A 16038-nucleotide genomic window follows, 5' to 3' on the forward strand; every position below is an offset into this window, starting at 1 on the left:
ACAACGAATTAAAGTATCACACGACGGGTTATATGGCTAAACATGTTTGAGTAGATATTAATAGAAACTTAAAATGTCATTAATTCGGTGCTACATGGATAAAATAACATCTCATTATTTTATTAACAATATGAATATTAGATTAATAGACGTATCTAATTAAATCGATCAATTAATACTGTAACAAAATAATTAATATGCGGTATAGTGTAGGTTAAGTCATATAATTAACAATCAAGATACAATATATAATTTTAAAAACTAAACAAATCAAAGAAAATTAACAAACAGAAATAAATATTTTTATCAAATAACTTAAACTGCAGTGTACCGCGGATCAAAATCTAGATCTACTAGAATAGGTCTTACAAAATAGATGTTATTTTCATAAGTTATATTCAACATTTGATTTGATGGCATAGTGCTTGAGCAAAAAAACAAAAATTTAAAACAAATAAAACAATCATATATATAACACTTTAAATAAAAATTACAAAATAAATAAAATAAATGTTAACTCGTACTGTAGCACGGGTCCAATTCTAGTTACCACTAAAGTTGTAGGTTTTACAGTTTTAATGATGTTTTTTTGGGCAATAGTAGTTATTAACTCATGCTCCTCCTCCCTGCTCTGCTTCTGGGTCAACATGTACCACTTGTCTCTTTATTTTACAGAGATTAAGCTTAAAGGGTTTGCAAACCAAATTTTAGTAAAAATACATTTTTTTCATTCCTTTGTCAATGTCCTGTTTTTATTTATTTATTATTTATATATTTATTTATTTTGCCTCTTCTACATTTTTTTAAAAACGTATATATTTTGGACAGATATTGACGATAATTGCTCACGCTTGACGCGTGTAACAGATGTTGCAACAGCTTGTTGGAATATATTACTGCTTCCAATTCTTAACATGAATAAATCCAAAATTAATACTTTTTTTTTTCTTTTCAATTTCAAGGAAATAAAACTGTATCCAAATTAGTTACCTACTGTAGCTTATTATTAACATCGTTGACAAAAATAAAAAAAATAAAATAGTATATCTAATTAATTAAAAATAGAGAGGATTAATTTGGTTGAGATATTGGTTAAAGAGAGAAAATTAAGAAGATATCAGTAGTGTTGTTACAAAGTAGCGCAGCTTCCCTCCACATCAGTAATCTAAACCAAACGCAACTCATTCCCTCGTTTTCTCTCTTTTCTCTTCCACCGTCTCTTTTTTTTTTTTTCTTTTAATCCTTTCTCCTCCTCTCTTCCTTCTTCTTCCTCTTCTTCTCTCCCGCTTTTTTTTTTTTTTTTTCGATTCGTCGATCTCTTCACATTCTCTCCCCGGAATCCCCGTAATTCTCGCCGTAGATCTGCTTCCGTATACCTAATCGGATCTCTGCTTACCGGAGATCCTTTTTTCCGGAGATTGAATTTTCGGTTTCTTTTTTTTTTTTTTTTTTTTTTTTTTTTATTATCGAGATTCGTTCCTCATGTCGGAGGAACCTCAGCAATTCCCACCTTCTAAGCGGCAGCATCATCCTTCTCTGGCTTCTATGAAGCCTCCGTTAGTTGCTCCCGGCGAGTATCACCGCTTTGATTCCGCGGAGACTCGTCTAGCTGGAGGAGGAGCTGCTCCTTCTGCTGCTGCTGATCACGCCGTCTCTGACTCGATTGTTATTAAATCTACTGTGAGTCCCCCTTCACCACCTAGTGTCAATTTTGGTTATATAATTCCCCCCCTGTGTTCTCGATTCTCTGAGGTTTGATTAAATTTGTGATGGTGATATCGTAGCCTAAGAATTGTGTTGCGATCTGTCTCTGCCTGTGAAATTGCGGTTTTGTGTAGTCTTATGGAATTAGCATTGCGAGTTATGTTTGTCTTTTGAGTAGTTTAGTTGTTGAACTAGGGTTTATTTGGTGTTACTGTTCTTGCTATTTTAGAGCTGATTTATGCATTGTTTATGTTTCTCTTTTAGTGAATTAGGCTCTTTTTGTGCTTTTAGATTTCAGCGAAGTGACAGTATGATGCTGATAGGAGTTTTTTTTCCTATAATTGAGTGTTATTTTAGTGGTGTCAGCTTCTGTTAATTCATTTGTTCATGTTTTTTTTTTTTTTTTTTTGTTTCCTTGTTGATGTATTTGAACTGTACGATTTTTTGGTGTCTTTAATGGCAGCTGAAGCGTAAGACAGATGCGGTAAACCAAATAGCTGAGCCCAATGAATTGAGTACCTGTGTTCTCCAAACACCTGTGTCAGGTAAAGGAGGGAAGGCCAAAAAAACTTCTAGGTCTGCCAAGTCTAATAAATCTGGAACGCTAGCTTCTGGTTCTAATGCAGGTGAGTTTCGCCCGAATGCTCTGTTTCCTTTTTAATCTATCTACACGGTTAGTAGGCCAATGATAGATATTGCTTATCTGCTCATCTGAGCTACACCTTCTATTTTTTTTGGTTTAGTTGCAATGAAAGAAAGAGTGATATCATTGCAATGTAGTGACAAGGATCTTCTGTGTTGGCAGGTTCTCCTGGAAGTAACTTTGCACAGGCCGGTACTTGTCGTTATGATAGTTCACTAGGTAATAACTTTTTTCCACAAACCCAAGCCTTTTTATGATCTATTATACTCCAGGTCTTTCAAATAATAAGCTATTTTTTTTTGTTTTTTGTGATCCAATTTGCTTCAGGTCTTTTGACAAAGAAATTTATCAATTTGATAAAACAAGCAGAGGATGGTATTCTTGATTTAAACAACGCAGCTGATACTTTAGAGGTGGATCTTCAAACTCTAAAATGTCTTCTTGATGTATTACTTTCTGTCAAATCTTAACTGCGTGTTTCTGTTGTTGCAGGTACAAAAGAGACGGATATACGATATAACCAATGTGTTAGAAGGAATAGGTTTGATTGAGAAGACGCTCAAGAACAGGATTCAGTGGAAGTAAGCATGTCTTCTGACTGTCAAATCCTGGATTTCTTCCATTTGATGCCTCATGTGTGATGATACTCTGAGTTTTTTTGTTGTCTGTATTAGGGGTCTCGATGTCTCAAAACCTGGAGAAACAATTGAAAACATAGCTAACCTACAGGTACAGAATAGGCCTATGTATTCATTTACCTTTCAGTTACACGTTTCACTGCTAACCCCTTTATGCAATGTGCTCAGTATTATGAACATTCGTGTAGTTCTTGTATTTCCTTTTTCCTGAGACTTAGGGGTAACTAGGTATCCAGTATCCCTCCTCTACTAGCACATTTTGAAATTTGAATGATGTGCTTCTGTTCATGTTTCTCATAGTTAATTACACAGATGTTGATAAAGTGATTAATTGGTTACTGTTTTTGATCTCATTCATTTGGATTTATTTATTTTTTGGTTCTCTGTTTGAAAAATTATTCGGTCTATACAAATTCCCATTACCAGTTTCGTTTGACATATTGTTACCCTCGATCCTCGTACAGGATGAAGTACGTAATCTCACAGTTGAGGAGGCAAAACTAGATGACCAAATCAGGTATTATCATAGATCATTTTCCTTTCTTTTTCTTATTTTGCTGTTTTTGTGTCTTGTTGACAATCGACCTGTTTGCAGAGAATCACAAGACAGACTAACAAGCTTGAGTGAGGATGAAAACAACAAAAGGTAAGCTTCTCCTGCTATTTTTCTGGCGAAAGGTATGATACAACATATTTGTTTGTTCTGACTCTTCACATTTTAGGTTACTGTTTGTCACCGAAGACGACATTAAAAACCTACCATGCTTCCAGGTTTGGTCTTCTTCTAGGAATTACGTGTATATTTTTGCTTTGCATTCTTCTCACTTGGAAACATGTTTTGTGGCGTTTCTCACGCGTATTGTAGAATAAGACGCTGATAGCTGTGAAGGCACCACATGGAACAACTCTTGAGGTGCCAGATCCTGATGAGGTAAGCTTAATAGCACACAAAACCAAATGAGCAAGGAACAGTCCCTAACTATTTCCACCTCTTATCCTGCCATTAATCAGGCTGGTGGTTATTCTCAGAGGAGATATAGAATAATTCTGAGAAGCACAATGGGACCAATAGACGTGTACCTAGTCAGGTAATCCCTGTCCTCTAAAGTTTTGCTTGCCATTGATAAAGCTGTTCAATGAAAGTGGTGAGACTGACAGTGATATTGTGGTTTTTCAGTCAATTCGAAGAGAGTTTTGAGGACATTCCTCACGCTGATGAACGTTCCAATGCTCCTGCTGAGCCTTCAAGTATTCCTGATGAACCCTCAAATCTTCCATCAACATCTGGTCTCCCTGAGAACCATGATGTAGCCATGCCAATGGAAGAGGACAGCACCGGAAGAAAGATGGAAATACAGGAACTTGATGATACTCAAAGAGTTTACTCTGACATCGAATCTCATGACTTTGTTGATGGTATCATGAAGATTGTTCCTCCAGATTTGGATGTAAGTCCCAACTGTTTCTCAAGCTTTAAAATATTTCACCACATACATAATCACAGTTCAGAAACTTCATATAGCCAGGAAAAGTAATCAGCAAAGATCATATCTAGAAAAATATGCTCGGTTTGATTCATTATTTCTCTTTATGTTTACACAGATGGGTGTAGATTACTGGCTTCGATCAGAGGTAGGTGAAGTCAGCATCACAGACTTGTGGCCAGATGAATGTATCCTTCAACTTCTGTCACTGCTTTTTTTATAATTTCTCTTTAAGCTTCTTGAGTTTTTCCTCCCCAAATATTTAAATCTGTTAAGAGCTCCTTGACTTATCTTCATTAGCTGGACCGGACTGGAACCATATGGGTTCATTTGATCAAAACCATGCTGGACCGAGCAACACAACCTTGGACCAGCCACAAACTCCATCACGCCCAACGCCAGAAGATTCCACTGCTACGAGATCAACAGGTAGCTGAAGTTACCATACCACAGGACAAGCACCACCATATATCTGTATATAGAATCTGATTTGGGTGAAATCCAGAGTTATGTTGTACTTGTACAGTAGCTAGCTAGCTGCATTGCGTTATCATAGAATTAGACAATGCAAAATAAAAGTAGAGAAACCAACCCTTCGCTGTATCATGCATTTTCTAATTTTTTAGCATCTTGGCTTATATAGAATAGCCTTAACCCATTGATTTCTTAAGATTGGTCTTAATATAGAGTTTCTTTTAGTCGGGAGCCTAAATAAGCTTTCAAGGTTACTCAAATGAAACCAGAATTATATTTCGGTTTAGATTTATAGATTCAATTCAAGGTTTGGTGATTTCATTATGGTTGGAATAGGTTTCTATGTCCAATCACTAATTATGAAAATAGAGGGATACACGATAACACTAGAGGTAGTTCCTTACAAATGATAGCATGACGCACAATATAACTTTGAATTCACCTCAAGATGGAATTATTTTCCTTTAAAAAAAACGAGAAATCCATCATCAAAAAATTGTGCACTTCCAAACACCAAAGCAATGAACAATGCTGAATCTCCAAGCTAAGTTAAAAAAAAAGGTTCCTCTTTTAACAAACTTCCCCACACCAACTTCCTCACTCAATAATCTCAACTTGTCTTGTCTTCTCTTCCATCTTGGTAAAAAAAAGAAAAGAAATGCATTGGAAAAAGAAGATGAAGTATATACTCAAAACCATATTCAACCCCATCTTCATGGCCTGCCGTAGTGGTTGCGGCTCTACCGTCCGGCCTTCCTCTCACAGCCATTACACCCCGGGGCTACCGGTTTCTCCTACGGTTTTACGCAGTCCATGTCCTAAGATCGACGAGAGCGTCGCGATGGCTAAGGAGTCAAACAACCCCTTCGAAGATTACAAGAAGTCGATGAATCAGATGATCGAAGAGAGATATATCGAGACGGAAGACGATCTTAAGGAGCTTCTAAGGTGTTTCCTGGACATAAACCCTTCTCCTCAACACAATCTCATCGTCCGGGCTTTTGTAGATGTCTGTTCACATCTCCGGCCACCACACGACCGCCGTGGGAAGTCGCTTGGGAAATTGCTTCGCTTATACGTTAATAATCCTCTTGATAAGAATAATGATGATGATGAAGACGACTTACACCCAACCTCCTCATGTGACATGAGAATGAAGAACTGATCCTTCCTCATGCATCTCTTTCTATACATGTTACAATATTGTGAATAATTCGACTTTATGATTCAGTGCACTATGCAAGGTTATATGTGAACCCTTACACAACAACAAAAAAAATTCAAAAAGGTGTACACTACAATATCAATTCAGGATAAGTGAAATATGGTTTAAACAAAATTATTTTTCAATTTTTCTAATCTATATAATAATAGCAATCCGAATAAGTGCCACCAAAAGTTGTGTTTTTTCAATCGTACCTTTAGGATAATTTTATTAAAAAATCTGCAGAAAAATTAAATTGTGTATTTTACAAAAAGTTGAGAATGTTCATTTTAACGGTTTTTTTTTTGTAAAGTTGCAATTGTTCATTGTAGAGTTGTGTCTATTCGAATATTCGTATCTTTTGAAACCTATATATATATATTTGTCTGTTTGAATTGTTTTCATTTTTTTGCCATGACACAAAATAATATAAAATTTATCTCTAGAGCTCTCTAAATTATTCTCTAGCATTCTTTCTTTTAAAAGTAAATAAATTCTTCCAATTCTTGATTTAACAAAAGATTTTTGGAATGATGAATCTAATTTACAACTGTAGAAAAAAAGAATCTAATTTACAACTTTTAGTTAATTTTATATATATAAATTTAATGAAAATATACCTAGAGGTTTTTTCTAAGAGTTAGATGGATTATATAGTGAGCTTTTGGATTTGACTTTTGAATATGGCAATAAAGATGTCTTCTATTTTTATTTTTTTTGGACAAATAGATGTTATCATTCACTAGTAAAAGAGTAACATACAAGAGTAGGGTAGCTTAAGGGATAACATAGGAGGGTATTCCTCAAATTTAAAAACAAAGCAACAAAAAAAGATAGGAGCAAATGATATTAAGGGCTTGAGAGCTGTAGACCACAAGCTAGATAGCTTACTGGAAAATGTGAGATCAAGGCATATCAAAGCTATTTCCAAGACCAAGGCAATGGAAGGGAAGATGGCCACTTCCTTCAAATGAGGATCTGGTGGCGAAGAGGCGGACAAAGCTGACATTCTCACCGGGGTGGGAAGGGCTACTCTAGGTAGAGCTTTGTCAGGGGTTCGAGCAAGTTTGAGAATGCTCTGCAAACCGGTCACTACTAAGTTGGTGGCGGTTCTGATGGTAGGGTAGAGATGCTTGAATAGATTGAGGTAACCTTTGCTTCCTTGAACAGATGTCATAATGCCCCGATTATTCAGGCTGGGCTGAGGGAACTTCAATAAGTTGATGAAATGCATATTAAAGGCCATAATTAATAGGCAAGGTAAAGGGAGGCGGCAGATGAAACAGAGGTAATCCTCACTCCATAGAGGTAGGATCATAATGTCAAGTTTCAACCAGTTATTTCCTTCAGAAAGTACAGTCCTATGTGTTTCTGGTAACATGGTTTTCAGAGGACCCTTAAGCCAACCTAGCAACAAAAATGACTTAAGGTTCACTAGCAGTCTTCGTACTAATGGGGGCCTTAAGCTAAATAACTGTTGACTAGGATGGGGAAGAGTGGAGTGCAGATCAGACCTAGTTACAATTTGACACTGAGACAGTCGGATTGTTGGTGATAGATATGGTAACGGTGCAAAGGATGCAGGCAATAAACCAAGCCCAAATGACAGGATAGACATACTAATGAAGTGCAGCCAAACAATCATCCAAACTAAACCAAACGATTGGCCATGACATAACAAGTTTTCAAGACAAAAAGGTGCAACAATTGTTCTGCTACCGAGTAAAACTCGACTTGACCAAGCAGGGTAAACTGATACTAACCAATTTGATCTTGATATGAAGCTATAATCGGTTCTAGGGGACTTCCATATCAGATATAAATCATGGTTTATCCGAGGGGAACTAACTACCAGGGTTCCAAGATAAGAACGAGAGTCCAACCTGGGCCAAAGGGATAACAAGAGATCAAGAGAGGATGCCGAGGATGTAAGTTGCTTTGTCAAAATCTTCATCGTCTCCGGCATCAAAACATAGCTTCCATCCAACTGCAACCAAGTAAAGGTCTTGGTGAGGGGATCAAAATCCAAGGAGCGATAAGATGTTGCAGTTGACAGCAAAGTGAGACGGTAAGATAGACAGAAACCGAAGCTATTGAGGCAATCATGGCTCTCAGAGGCAGTAACAAATGATTGGGAACTCGATGGAGCAGGCTCACCGAGAAGAGACACCGGATGCGGAGGAGAGGGAGGGGATTGAAGTTGGAGCATGTTCGGAGGTGAGATCTGAAATCTCAAAGGGTCTCCGATGAAGCTGAAGCAAGGACCAAACGGACAAGAGAGGGCAATGGGACTGCGGAGATGAAGAAACAAAGACCCATCGACGCGATCGGACGCGGCGCCGCCGGGAGAAGGTATCTCGGTGGTTGCGCCAGTGAGAGGGTGGCTAGGCGAACTCCTACTGTACTATATCTTGCCAAGATGTCTTCTATTTAAAAACAGTTTATATGAGTTTGTAGGTATAATCAAGTGCAAACACAACAGTTGCAATTTTTCATAGTACATTTTCGTAAAAAAAAATAATTTGTTTTATTTAATTCAAACGGTTGTATCTGTTCATTGGAGAGTTATGTCTTTTCACTATATTTTATTTATATTTTTTCATCACAACTTTTCGTTCTAATAGGTGTGACTATTTAAAAAGTCATGCCTTTTGACATCTCTTTATATTTGTATCTTCATCACTAACTAACAAGTTCATTGAAACAAATTTTCCATTTTCTATTGAATCTAAATAATTTGAATATTAATATCTAATATTTAATGTTATTCTATAATCTAACTAAAATTTTAGAAATGATTATAGTAATATAGAAATTTAATAAAACATGATATAGAACTTACAATTGCGTCTATTTATCGTAACTTTTCGTTAAAAACTATTTTAATATTTCAAATTTAGTTTATTTGGTTTTTAAGAGTTGTGTATTTTAATTTTAATTTCTCGTTGATACAGTTTCACTCATTATTAAATATATTTTTAAATATAATTATTTAATAGAAAATTGCATATACTCATTACAACCATTCGTTCAATATTCTCATTTAGGATCACTTTGTCATAATGATTTTTTTAATTGTAGCTTTTTACCATATTTGTTCATAAAAATATTTTATATTTATAACACTTTAAACAATATGTTTTGCAAAGTTGCGTCTATTCTATATAATATTTTTTTGTTATATGTTTTAATTTTGATGGTTGTATATTTAACAGTTTATGCTTAATGTTTATGTATCAAACTATTCTATTATATTCAAATAATTTCATAATGTATAATTTTAAAATTTAAATTTAATTTACTTTTTCTAAAATACTTCTCCGCGGCGGAGGGGTCTGAGTCCTAGTTATAAATAAAGAAATTTTTTGAAAAATTCAGAAAATGAAAAAAAAAAAATAAATAAATCAAGCAACAAAAAAAGAAGATTGAGCAAAATTAATACGGTAAAGCGAAGAAAATGTAAATACGAAAAAATGGAAAATGTTACTATGTAAATTAGCAATTTACTATTTGTGTAAATCACAACTCTATAAAAAGGTGTTAAGAGAAAAAAAGAGAGGATTAGAAAAGAGAAAATTAAGAGGTTTCGTCTTAGTAATCGAATTCAATTAGTAAGTACTAGGATGTCGACCCGTGCGTTACCGCACGGGAAAGTGAAAACTTGAAATGATTAACATTGTTAATTTCACATTTCGAGCAAAAACATTTTGCTAATTTTTTAACTGTATAATATAAAAGTCATAAATAATGACTAAGATGAATTAACCAAATTAGTTAAATAAAATATTTGTTATATATATAAAAATGAAAAATTGATTCAGTGACAATAAGAGAATAATGTTAAAGATATATAAATCTAGGTTTACCGAATCATATTCAGATAATCTAATTTTGAAAGATATTCACATAAAATAAAATTTAAATCATTATTCTATCGAAATTTATAAAAAATAATAAGAGAATCAGGGAGAAAGAGCTCATAGCTGCAACTGCAACCAACCAAATTGACTAAAAAGATAAATTTATGAAAAATTAGAAATCACAATTAATTACCTAAATTAATACTTAAAAGAGATGATCAATACAGTTAGATGGGAAACGACACCAAACAAAATTTAGATGAATGAATCAATAAATAAAATAATCCAATTTTTTTAACAAAGATGAGTATATTAATGTTGATTAATAAATTGAAAAAAAATAATACTCATAATTTTCAATTTTGGAGGTATTAAACAATAGTCAAATAACAAAAACTCTTTTCAAGATCCATAAAAAAAAATATATATATATATATATATATAAACAAAGAGGTGTGAAACAAAAATGTGCGAAAACTAACAAATGTAAACTAACAAATGTAAACATTGAAAGCTGGGAGTACGACGAAGAAACACAATTGTTGGATCAAAATATTGCAACTTATAAGATCATTAACAAATCTAAACAGTAGGATGAGATAATAAAAATAATCTCATCAGTGATATTTAAATTGACCCCTAAAAGTAAGTTTGCTATAATATATAAACATATAAATCTATGATTTTATTTATTAACTTGTAAATATAAAAAATACTCAGAAAACAATAAATTCGAAACTTGTTTTTGTATTCAATAAAAGTTTCTATATAATAAACAAAGAGGTGTAAAATATAAAGGTGTAAAACATAGAAGGGTAAAAAAAATGTGAAAAATTAATAGGTGGGATTTTTGAAGATGGGGGTACGACGAAAAGATGCAAAAATATGAATATAAAGACGTGTGAAACAAAAAGGTGTGAAACAAAAAGATGCAAAAACTAACAAGTACAAACATTGAAATCAAGGGGTACGACGAAGAAACACAATTGTTGGATCAAAACACTGCAATTTTATATAAACAAAGAGGTGTGAAACAAAAAGGTGTGAAAACTAACGGGTGCCTACATGGAAAGCTGGGGGTGCGACAAAGAAACACAATTGTTGGATCGAGTCTTTGAAACTTTTGAGATCATTAACACAGGGTGAGATCATTAATAATACTTAAATAATAAAAACTCTTTTCAAAATCCATAAAAATCTGTATATATATATATAAACAAAAAGGTGTGAAAACAAAGAAGTGTGAAACAAAGGTGTGAAACAAAAATGTGCGAAAACTAACAAGTGCAACCATTGAAAGCTAGGGGTACGACGAAGAAACACAATTGTTGGATCAAAACATTGCAACTTTATATAAACAAAGAGGTATAAAACAAAAGGGTGTGAAAACTAACGGGTGCCAACATAGAAAGTTGGAGGTGCAACGAAGAAACACAATTGTTGGATCGAAACTTTGCAAATTTTGAGATCATTAACAAAGGATGAGATCATTAATCATACTCAAAAAACAAAAACGTTTTTCAAAGTCCATAAAAATCTGTATATATATATAAAAAGCAAAGAGTGTGAAAACAAAGAGGTGTGAAACAAAAAGGTGTGAAACAAAAAGATGCGAAAACTAACAAGTGCAATCATTGAAAGCTAGGGGTACAACAAAGAAACACAATTGTTGGATCAAAACATTGCAACTTTATATAAACAAACAGGTGTAAACAAAATGGTGTGAACACTAACGGGTGCCAACATGGAAAGCTGGGGGTGCAACGAAGAAACATAAATGTTGGACCAAAACTTTGCAACTTTGAGATCATTAACAAAGGGTGAGATCATTAATAATACTCAAAGTAAAAAAACTCTTTTCAAAGTCCATAAAAAATCTGTATATATATAAAAACAAAGAGTGTGAAAACAAAGAGGTGTGAAAACTAACAAGTGCAACCATTGAAAGCTAGGAGTACGACGAATAAACACAATTATTGGATAAAAACATTGCAACTTTATATAAATAAATAGGTGTAAAACAAAAGGGTGTGAAAACTAACGGGTGCCAACATGGAAAGCTGGGGGTGCAACGAAGAAACACAATTGTTGGGAAACATTGCAACTTTTGAGATCATTAGCAAAGGGTTTAATAGGTGCGATTTTTAAAAGATGGAGGTACGACGAAGAAACACGATTATTGGAAAAAAAAACTCTAATGGAGAACTTTCGCTCAATAGTGGTGAGAAGTTTATTTCCGTATATCCTCCTTTGTTCGATATATTTTATTATGAAACCTCCGGTTAATATTTTGTAGGACGAACCTGGATACTCCCATTTCAAGTGAGTAGTAACTAATTAATGGGTTTAATATATCTCTTATTGCAAATTCTAGGTTTCCTGACATTTTTCGTTTTGCGTAATTACGTACAGAACCACCATATATTAGGAATTGATTTCCCACTTATGTCTATGAATCGGTATCATCATGTTCTTCAATCAACGACATTAAAAACGAAGTCGATGTGGTGAACAAGTGATAATAACATCTCACCTTTTGATGTTTTCTTTTTTGGGTTAAACTCTTTTTATAAATTTCTTGCTTTTCTTTTTTTGGGCATATTCCAGATCACTCTAAAAGTGACTGCTATACATTATATTTTTTAAAAATTGTATATACAAATTAGAAAGTCATCAAAGACTAAATAAGTTACCTTTAGTAGATCTTTTCTTCCTAACTTGACTTGTCATTTGGTCGTGCTTACGCTTTCTAGAATTTGATTTTGTGTTGTCACAAGTATGTCACAAGTATGTCTGTCTTTTTCTTCGGCACTTTCTATTTCCATGCTCATTTGTAATATTTCTATATATTATCAAAATGTTTAATACCCAGAAAGTATAAAAAATTAAAATTCAAGTAAAATTTTAAAAAACTTTATTTACAAAAAAATGGAAACTAACCTGGATCATTTATATCTAATGGACATCCTACATAACAAAAATAAAAGATTTTTTACATTTATACCATGTTTGTTAAAAAACAAAGTATGTTAAATAAGTCAATAATAGAACATATATAAAATTATACCATGTTTGTTAAAAAAATTTGGCTTATCCATAGCTCTAGCATCACTGCATGTAATCATGCCTCTCTTATAAATTTTATATGCTTGAATGTTATACTCTTTCCCAACCTAACAAATTAAAAAGCCACATACATTCATATTTTGTTCCACCGTATCTAACAATAATAGTAATCTAACTGAAAATAAATTAACAGGTTCGGTGAAGAAACACTAACAGGTCATTCGCAGCGAAAATATAAAATTACCTTGAATTAGAGATTGATGCTTGTTAGTTAAAAAACACTTCAATAAAACAATTATTTCGTATTATTTAGTACTCAGAAAACAAGACAATTTTTCGAAACTTGTTTATGTAGTCTAGAGAAGTTTATATATAATAAACAAAGAGGTGGAGACATAGAATTGTGAAATAAAAAGGTGCAAAAGTTAATAGATGTGAAACATGGAGGTACAACAAAGAGGTGTAAGACATAGATGTGTGAAATAAAAATGTGTAAAAACTAATAGATGTGATTTTTGAAACATGGAGGTACAATAAAGATATGCAAAAATTAAGAGGTATGATTTTCAAAAGATGGGTTGCGATGAAAAGACATAATTCATAATTTGCAACTGTTGGAGTCATTAATAATTTTAAACCGTTAGACGGAAAAGTAGAACTAATCTCATCCATTCGATTAAAATTGACACAAAAAAAATGGGTTTGCTATTATATATAGATTGAGTAAAGCTCCTCCTGCACTGAGTCTAAGCGGTGGCAAAGACGATGTCCGCCGCGGTAGAGCAATCCCGTAAGAAAGCGTCTCCGTCTCCGTCGTGTGGGTTATGGTCTTTGCCAGATGAGATTGCTATAGATTGCTTTGCCCGCGTGTCAAGAGTAGATCACGCGGCCTTATCAATGGCCTCAAAGAGCTACCGCTCACTGGTGGTTTCGCCTGAGTTCTACGAGACACGATCCCGGATGGGTTGCACGGAGGAGTGCGTGTATGTATTCATTGACTCTCCAATTGAGCCAAACCCGCGCTGGAGCACGAATTCCGTTTTCTGAGGATGACCACAGGTGATATTTGTTTATTCTGTGTGTCTTCATTGTGTTCGAGAACATTGATAGGGAGGACTGATCGAGAATACATTGATTGAGTAAACCTCTCTAGTGACAATTTTAGGTACTCTTGCGTGTCTAATTTTGTGAACTTTTGACAAGTCCAGAGTTTTTAAAGTCATACTGTACTTAGAATCAAGACTCTCACTGGAAATAAAAGGTTCTTGGTCTCCTCTATCTGAGACTTTAATTTATTATTTTAAAGAAGGATTGGGTTTGGTTTTTAGGGAGGACTGATCGAGAACATTGATAATATCTCTCTAGCTAACTCCGGAGGATACAGGGAAGGAAAAGTAGAGATTTCTTTTAAGTGGTTTTAGTTTCGTGATATTTTCACTAGTCTCAGATTTTATTGAATTTATAACTTGGCATGGGACAGAGAAAGCTGTTCTCATAAATTTTCTTTACCTCCCTGTCCTAGTTATTACAAAATACGAAGTTATTATAAAGGCTAAAAGTTTGAAGTGTAATTTGTGTAATATATCCAGTAGTCAATCATTCACATTTGATGATAAAATTATTCATTTCCCTTCGGTTTATATAATTTGGTTAAACGAAGGATGAATAAAATAATTTTCGATTTTATAACGGTATTATAAAAAATGATTAATTGAGTTAATTAATTTTAATAAAATCAAAAAGCCTCTAAACCATACAAAACTCCGGCATGTTGCTCAGCACCATCCTCAACGAAATACAAATCCCTCATCCTCTGAAACGCCTGCCACGTCAGCAAACTATCAGAACCGGCTTGATGACATTTCCCAACCGCCCGGTTAACCTCAAGCGACCGAGCAACCCGGTCCAAACCACCGTACAATCTCCTCTGCTCACAAAACCTCATGATATGTTTCACATCGTAAACCCTCTCTCCAAAGAAGGCTCTGAGCAGCCCCAAGAACTCAGGCAAGGCCCCCGGAAGCTCCCGGCGCGTGAGTATCTTCACCAGGTAACCGAAATCGTACGCGCTGTGAAACGTCACCCAGCTCACGGACTCGTTACAGATCAAGCCCGACGACATCATCAGCTCCGCGAACCTCTCCGATCCGACACCTTCGCGGCTGTTACGCTCGAAATCGATCCCGTGACGACGGAGCAGCTCGATCGAATCCGCCGCGTGGGGATCACGCTCCACGTCGAAGTCTCGGAAATTGAATTCCCAGATGAACCGGCGGTTGTTTTGAGATCCGAGATCAGGGAGGTTTCCGTCGGCGTCGGAGAGGGTGAGACCGACTTGGATTAGGTTTAGAGCGTCGACGTTGGATTTGAGAAAGTTGTAGAGGTAATTAGGGTTTCCACGGCGGAGTACGGCGAGATCAGCTTTGAAGATCACGCCGGGGAACTCTGTGTCCATGGAGATGAATGGGTAGTCTTCGACGATTCCGCTGATTAGCTCAAACTCTGATTCAAGATTATGAGCCCAGACGTCACGGATCACAATACAGAGATCTTCATCTGAGTTGATCATAGTTTCTAAGTCTTGAGCTTTTTGGTCGTTGTCGTCTTTAAAAGTCTCTGCTTTTGTAAATCTGAAGGTTTAGAAATGGTGTATATGTATAGTGTGGAGTGAAGGGTTACGAGGAGGAGGAAGAAGAGAGGACAAGTGTGAGAAACGCGCACGTTTATGACTCTCACTGTGTCTTCTTGCTTGACTCGGTCCAAGTTGGCTTCTCCCTTTGTAAACTCCAATTATTGCACACTGATCAACTCGTTGTATTAATTAAAACTAAAATCGTTACGACCAGTGAACTTACCACGAATATTTGCTATATTGCCAATAAAACATTGAATAATATTTTTTAACGTATTAGATGTGATGAATCATCGCTTTTGACTTGATGAATCTAAAGCCACCATAACTTTT

General features: G+C 34.8%; 3 protein-coding genes across 3 annotated transcripts; 2 read left to right on the forward strand and 1 right to left on the reverse strand.

Annotated features, from left to right (window-relative positions):
* Positions 1 to 1122: 1122 nt before the first annotated feature.
* LOC104706510 (transcription factor E2FB) lies at positions 1123 to 5127 on the forward strand. The gene is made up of 14 exons (XM_087463123.1): positions 1123 to 1680; positions 2168 to 2330; positions 2510 to 2566; positions 2675 to 2760; positions 2840 to 2928; positions 3022 to 3076; positions 3450 to 3502; positions 3581 to 3631; positions 3708 to 3756; positions 3851 to 3916; positions 3997 to 4073; positions 4163 to 4433; positions 4588 to 4657; positions 4770 to 5127. The coding sequence occupies exons 1-14, from the start codon at positions 1483 to 1485 to the stop codon at positions 4904 to 4906; spliced, it is 1422 nt and encodes a 473-aa protein (XP_087319249.1). The 5' UTR covers positions 1123 to 1482; the 3' UTR covers positions 4907 to 5127.
* A 421-nt stretch (positions 5128 to 5548) lies between these two features.
* Positions 5549 to 6282, forward strand: LOC104706511 (transcription repressor OFP10). The gene has a single exon (XM_010422709.3). The coding sequence runs from the start codon at positions 5602 to 5604 to the stop codon at positions 6106 to 6108; it is 507 nt and encodes a 168-aa protein (XP_010421011.2). The 5' UTR covers positions 5549 to 5601; the 3' UTR covers positions 6109 to 6282.
* Positions 6283 to 14735: 8453 nt separating this feature from the next.
* Positions 14736 to 16008, reverse strand: LOC104706512 (putative CCR4-associated factor 1 homolog 11). The gene has a single exon (XM_010422710.3). It carries the CDS (start codon positions 15640 to 15642, stop codon positions 14809 to 14811), a length of 834 nt encoding a protein of 277 aa, XP_010421012.1. The 5' UTR covers positions 15643 to 16008; the 3' UTR covers positions 14736 to 14808.
* Between the last annotated feature and the right edge of the window lie 30 nt (positions 16009 to 16038).

This window comes from Camelina sativa, chromosome 8 (assembly GCF_030686135.1).
Source record: "Camelina sativa cultivar CO46 ecotype springtype chromosome 8, ASM3068613v1".
Taxonomy (NCBI): domain Eukaryota; kingdom Viridiplantae; phylum Streptophyta; class Magnoliopsida; order Brassicales; family Brassicaceae; genus Camelina; species Camelina sativa.

Coding starts and splice junctions, on each gene's coding strand:
- LOC104706510 (XM_087463123.1), top strand. CDS start 1,483: ATGTCGGAGGAACCTCAGCAATTCCCACCTTCTAAGCGGCAGCATCAT. Junction 2,929..3,021: donor AAGAACAGGATTCAGTGGAA/GTAAGCATGTCT, acceptor TGTCTGTATTAG/GGGTCTCGATGTCTCAAAAC. Junction 4,434..4,587: donor TTGTTCCTCCAGATTTGGAT/GTAAGTCCCAAC, acceptor ATGTTTACACAG/ATGGGTGTAGATTACTGGCT.
- LOC104706511 (XM_010422709.3), top strand. CDS start 5,602: ATGCATTGGAAAAAGAAGATGAAGTATATACTCAAAACCATATTCAAC.
- LOC104706512 (XM_010422710.3), bottom strand. CDS start 15,642: ATGATCAACTCAGATGAAGATCTCTGTATTGTGATCCGTGACGTCTGG.